General features: G+C 40.1%; 1 protein-coding gene across 2 annotated transcripts in view; it reads right to left on the bottom strand.

Moving 5' to 3' along the window:
- The window catches only part of Fam204a (family with sequence similarity 204 member A), a 28,475-nt gene extending 22,140 nt beyond the window's left edge, over positions 1-6,335 (bottom strand). Inside the window, exons 1-2 of one of the 2 annotated variants that reach the window (XM_038350137.1) lie at positions 6,290-6,335; positions 489-739 (exon numbers count right to left, since the gene is read on the bottom strand). In XM_038350137.1, coding sequence (XP_038206065.1) covers positions 489-731 — 243 coding nt within the window. In that variant the 5' untranslated portion in view covers positions 732-739; positions 6,290-6,335. Of the gene's footprint in view, positions 1-488; positions 740-5,938; positions 6,073-6,289 lie in introns of those variants that run through there. The other variant, XM_038350144.1, reaches the window with a different exon arrangement.
- Positions 6,336-6,620: the final 285 nt, after the last annotated feature.

Genomic DNA, 6,620 nt, shown 5'->3' on the forward strand with positions numbered 1-6,620 from the left:
GAAAAAGCATAATATGGGTGTGTGCTATAGATTAACATACATTTAAACATGTACAATGTGTTAAGTGAAATCCTTATGTTCTGCCATTTCTAAAGTCACCAACTAAGGATACATACTCCAGTCCTCACAACTCAGGTGAATTGGTATATTCACTGGTTTTAACACAAGCTGTTTGCTAACAGAGAATGACACTAAATGATTTATAATTAAATGAAGAAAAAAGAAATAAATTCATGCTAGGCAAAGTAGAGCAGATAATCCTACGACGTTTTCCTTCTTCTACTTATGTAAAGTAAAACTAGAATCAGGGTATCCAAATGGCTAAATGAGCAGCAAGTATTATAAGCCCCCCTGCTATGTGCTCTATCACAACATGCACAGACACGGAGGACACATGCACACTTTCCTAACACAGAGGAAGCCTACATCCCATATGTTCAGGGAATTCTGGAAACATGTGCTTTCCTGACAATGCGAAGGAAACCTACATTCCACATGTCCAAGGGAATTCCAGAAGGACACTTCTCATATGCATTTGCATCAGCCTCTGTTTCCGGTTTTGGCTTGCCTGCTGAGAAATCTGACATTCTTGGCTTCCTAGTGCTGTCAGTCTTTCCATCTTCCTGTAAATTAAATTCTGTAAGTTCTGGATTCTCTACTGTGGCTTCATCTTCAGAATCTGACTCAACATCGCTTTCATTTAGCCCAGGAGGTAACAGCCCACTCCACATCTTTTCTTCTAGAAGGAGAAAGGGAAAGATGACTTCAAACTCAAATAGTAGCCACAGAAACTATTTTAAAACCACTAACAGATATCCCAGGAGATCAGTATGTTTACCAATGACTGAGGAACAGTCAATTTAAACTTTAAAATCTAAAATGAGATGAACCCTCCATATAAAATAGCTAAAATCAGTTGTGTTAAGTTGAAAAAAAAAAAGTTTAAAATTATCTAACAGTTTAAGTACGTTACAACATACTCCTTCAGACAAAGCAGAATATTGGTTCTCTAAAGTGTGGGTTATTCTCCTTAAATGAAACAGTAAAGCACACACAGCTCAAGAATGTCACACACTTAACAACACACTCTGCAGGAATTTAAAACATTGTATTTTTTAAATTTTTATTTTGTTTTGTTGTTCTTTTATTGAGACAGGGCCTTATTCTGGAGCCCAAGCTGGCCTTGAACTCCTAAAGCTTCTCCTGCTTCAGCCTCCTACGTGCTGGGATTATATACACGTATGAGACAGCACAGCCTCCTACGTGCTGGGATTCTGTACACGTATGAAACAGCACAGCCAGTGTAAGGCTCATTAAAGCACTGTGCTTCGTGCTATACCCGTGGTGGCATCATCCATATGAAGCACATCTAACTCCAAAAGGCTTGTTGTCTAAGAATCAGGTTGACAAAGAAAAAACTTTAAGTTGCATACATGTTTAAAGTATGCAGTAGAATGGGCAGCAGGATGGCTCAGCAAGTAAAGGCATTTGCCGCCAGACCCCATGACCTGAGTTCCAACTATACATGGTAGGTGAAAAACAACCCCTGTAAGATGTCTCTGACTGCCACCTGTGTGTACGCAAGCACATCCATACACAGAAGAAAGAAGTGTAAAAAATTACTGTAAATAAAAGGTGTGGTAGGAGGAAAAGATACCCTAGTTTTAAATTTTACACTGCTGAAATAAACCAAATGAAATATAATTCTAAAACCTAACAAGCATACAGCTTTTTTTGAATAATAATACTATGTATTTGGGGAACAAAAGCTCAGTACAGTATTCAACAATATCTGTATAGCCCATTGGTATAATCATTAAGTTTCGTGAAAATGACTTTTAGAATTAGTATAATCAATCCTAAGATTATGAAAATTTCATTTGATTTCCATAGTACAGACTATTTTTTCATACAACTGAATCCAAAACCAGTTACATCGCTCAAGATTCATCACTCAGAAGGAACAGTAGAATAGAAAGCTGTCTTGTGAAAGTCCTGCCCTATTTTGCAATTAATCTAGCAAGAAAACCAACCCCATTCTTTTCAGGTCACAGGTATCAAGAATCTTTGCATTAATCTCAATTACATATTTCTGCTTTCTTGTAAGGACCTCCTCTCAGATTTAAAGAAAAGGGGTTTGTGTTTGTGCTTTTTTTTTAGGCCAGGTTTACCAGTACTTGATTTTCTGAAACATTCTCCTGGCTTTTTAAGAGGACACCAACTAGACTCCTGACTCCAGTTCCACTAGAGGCAGAAGAACATCACTTAACAACTCTGGCCCTCAGTTTCCTCACCTATAGCGCAGGATAAGATAATTACACTGATTACCTTGAGGATTAAATGAGATACAACACTCAAGAGCATTCAGTTCAGGAGGTTCTGGGGCTCAATGAATGTTTGGTGCTGAAAATCTTTTTTTTTTTTTAAATAAGCTTGAACTATGCATCAAAATACAAATGTTCATTGGCTCTTGCTATTATTTCTGTGGCCATGAAATGCATTTTAATCATTCCTGATATGGATAGTAGGGCCCATAAGATACCTCTAAATTTTCTGATATTTGTGGTGCTTCATTTATCAGCTGATATAAATCATGTTCCTCCCTGATCTCCATAGCCTGAGATGAAGCTTCTAAAAATAACCTGGTATTTGGCTTCTGAATAGGGCAATGAAACAAGAGGCAGATTACCAGACCTTTAATGGAACTCACATATTAATGTGCTTTATTTATAAAGGTCTTCTCTAACCATTATGTATAATTTTCTATCCAGAATTTACATTCAACTCCAAGTAAAGACCCAAGTTATATGTGTTCAGCCTTATAAAACCTGCTTCTACTCCTGAACTTGGTGTGTATATTTTAAAAGTTGAAATAAAGGGATTCTTGAGATATTCAGTAAAATATGCCACTCGGGCGAGTGGAGAAGTAACAGCCTCCGAAACATCTTTACGCTCATTATCTGTAAAAGGATACTGAAACGGTAACAAATTTCAGACATTTTTCATAGCATGCTTGGGTGTCTACTACAGAAAGCACACCATGGCATTTTCTACTGCGTGCTAGACATTCTCCAAGAGTCTGGGAACAGGAGCACACAAAAGAGGATGGCGTCTGTAGCCTCACAGAGCAAGGCTAACCCCATGGCAAGGAAATGTCACTCAGCCTGCACCTTAGAAAGCATGTGCCCCTACAAGCAGAGCTGTTTTAGTGTGTCTGGAGTTTGACAATCTACATGCTGGGCACTCACATGTGCTTCTGCACAGAGAGCAGTCTCAGTTACCCACAAAAGTCATGCTTTTCCTTGTCAGTTTTCAGACAGCTATCCAGTTTTCATGGCTCTTTGACCTTTTTCAAAATTACTTTATCTACTGCTCATATGGCTTCCAAAATTGTTCTCAATATAGTATTTTCCTAGCTAGACAGTTTATTAAATGTACCTGAAGAAGAAAAGTTAAAAGAACCTCCAAATCCAAAACAAAAAATTCAAATAAAGTATATTTTTTAAATTTACTACTTTAAAATCTTAAGCCACACATCAGTTAACTGTGATATTGGGAGGTGGCACAAAAAAAAAGAAAACATAAACAGATGTTAAGGGAGATTCAGGTTTCTGCTGATAAACTCAGCTAACTGCTGGAAAAGAGTCCACAAAATGGAGCCGTCCATTAAAGCAGCAGTCCAATATAAACCAGCCAACATGGAGAGGCTGCTTCCATCAGTGTGTGTCACTCATACGGTTCCCTGGCCTCTGCTACTCCTGTTGGGCTTCTCTGAAGGGAGATTCTTTATTTCTTTGAAGTGTCTCTTTAATTCCTTTCAGGATGTATATCTTTATTTTAAGGGAGAAAATCCTAAATTAGTCTCTGAGAAAATTCACTCGTCCAATCTAAAAGATGTGTAATAACAGACAAACAGAAAGAAAGCAAATTCTTCTATGTAGATTATAGCCAGGCCCATAGCATAGCCAATGAATTAATTTAAGCTTTCAATTTTTAGCCTGTTACTCAATATTTAATTTAATCATGATAGTCTCAAGGAAGATGTCAATGAGCCATAATTCCCCCTTTCTGTAAAGTTTCAAACATCACCCTCATTCCATATACTCATCACCACTGCAGTTATGATTTATTCCATCCTACAAACGATTCTGTGTACAACACGAGACACATCTTTTAGTTCTGGGCAGACATCATTTGCTATGACCTGGATGCATTTCTGCACTGTTCCAAGTCTAAATAAAAAGGACTTTCTTTCACCCTCAAAAAACAACCACAGCCATACTGAGCACACACTGGCAGAAAACAATGCATTTAAAACAAAGTGTTTTGGTGACTGGTAATCTGTGAGTTTGTTTCTTTTTTCTTTTCTTTTCTTTTTTTTTTTTTTTACAAAGTTTTATAATGAATGCACTGGAACTCACTAATTATCATTATTTTTTTTAAATCAAAATTATTTATTTTCCTCCTGGTAGCACGGTATCATCTACCACTAGGTAAGAAAACTTAAATCCAGTGAAGTGTTATCCTTCAATTGTTAACCAGAGATGTTGACTATACAACTTCATTTTTATAAAAAATGAAAAAAGGTTTAGTAAATATCATCTCTCAAAATACAGAAACCATAGCTATACCAAATATCAATAACAGAAGTTCTAGCTTGTGTCAGAACTAGAGACCACTAGTTACAAGAGCAAGAATAGGCTTGAAACTCAGATGACTTCCAGCCTGAGCAAGCAGCCTTTGCCTGGGTCTCCATCCTAACTAAGCTTTAAAATGAGAGTGTGATCAGTTACCACGGAGATGTCTCACACCTTTGAAATGTTTATTGTCTTAATATTGTCAGTGTCCCAGATGCCCAGCCTTGCTCTTTGATGTGAATGTAGTTTACATCATGACATGTAGTCAGCAAATGCAGTTTGTCTCCTCAACTCACAACCCAGCTGCTTTTAGAGGCTGTGCACCCAGGCCACTGAAAAAGGACAGGACACCAAGTTACAACAAAAGACACAAAGCAGTAGGGAAAAAAAACAAAGCATGCCATGTCCCAGGTGGTACACAAACCAAGAGGCAGGCATTAATCCTCATCACGACACTCATTAGAAATTAACACCAACCCTTTTAATATCTGCCCTAAATCATTGAGATCCACTTATTTTACAAAAGTGGAGTCAATTATGGACTTTTAGAGGGCAAAGTTAGCGACGTATTCTTGGGACAAAGATTTGAGAGACGGGCCAAAACAATGACTCTAGGCTGTAATTATAAGACTGCTAAAATTTACTAATATTTTTTCTGCACTTTTTACATATGAAAAACCAGGCAAGATATTACAGCAAGTAACATACTGAGAGTCACATGTAGAAACACTAGAAATGTATTTTCTAGACCACCCAACTACTTACAAGCAATAACCAAGATAAAAATCTGAACATCTCAATGGATAAGCATTTCCTGTCTCTAATATGCCAGAATTTAAACTGCATTTTCATCAAATGACCATGTTTTATCACAAATTGTGTCTCAATTTTAAATAATCATAGACATCTAAATTTAATCTTATCTGTAAAATAATTATAACCACCACAGTCTAACCTATAAGATCATAATAAAGTACTTAATTAGTTCATGAACTTTGAAATTACTTAACTAACGTACTTTTGGGCTTAAAAGATCAACATTAATATAAAGGTCTTATTTATTGCTAGAAAATGTGTTCCTTTTTCTCAAAACTGTACAGAAAGAAAACAAGCAGGCCTGAGTTCGAATTTATTTCACATACACTATTTACTTTGCGGTATTTCGTTTTGTTGTTCCTTTCCTGGAGCGGGTGAGTTTGAACGAAGACGATGTTTGTTTACAGACAGGACACGGAAACTACCTCTCCCCCCCAGAGCCTCTCCACCTTGTACGCAATGCTCGCCACCCTGCAAACACTCACGAAGTTCAAGACCGCGCCAGGGTCCCCGCTGACAACCTGGAGCTCTGCGGTTCTGGAGGCGCTGCGGGCCGCGCCACCTCGGGGTGTGGAGCGGCGTCAGAATGCCCGCCGGGCCGCCGAGGGGCTCGCCGCACTCGTCAGCAGGAGCCGCTCTCCCCGCCGGGGCCGAGCGGCGTGGCCGGATTCTCCCGGCCCGCAACGGGGTCCCCGCCGAGGAGCTGCGCGGCTCGGCTGCCCAGACTCCTCCGCCGCCCTCCGGGACCCGAGCCCAAGCCCGACAGGCCCGCCCGCCCGCCCGCCCGCCCGCCACGAAGCCGGCCGCCAACTCGAGCCGCGCGAAGCCTAACTTACCGGCCGGGAAGCAGGGGCTCGGCAGCCATCTTAGCACCCCGGCAACATCGTGCCTTCTCATTGGCTGAAGCGGCTCAGCCAATAGGCTACGGCCGTTCTGGCTCTGCGGTCGCCCAGGCAACAGCCGGGCTTGCCTGGGCTCTTCTGCCGGGAGGAGGCTGTTCTTTCTGTCTGTCGTCTGTCTGTTGTTTGTTTGTTACCCCGCTCTTTTCTCACTGTCTTTCTCTTTTGACCCAGCGTGTTTTACTTTCGGTTTTTGGTTTTGTTTTTGGAAAAGTTTCGTTCTTTCCTCACTCTACCCGCGCTGGTGAATCTGGCTGAGGAAAGTGCT

This window comes from Arvicola amphibius, chromosome 1 (genome assembly GCF_903992535.2).
Source record: "Arvicola amphibius chromosome 1, mArvAmp1.2, whole genome shotgun sequence".
Taxonomy (NCBI): Eukaryota; Metazoa; Chordata; class Mammalia; order Rodentia; family Cricetidae; genus Arvicola; species Arvicola amphibius.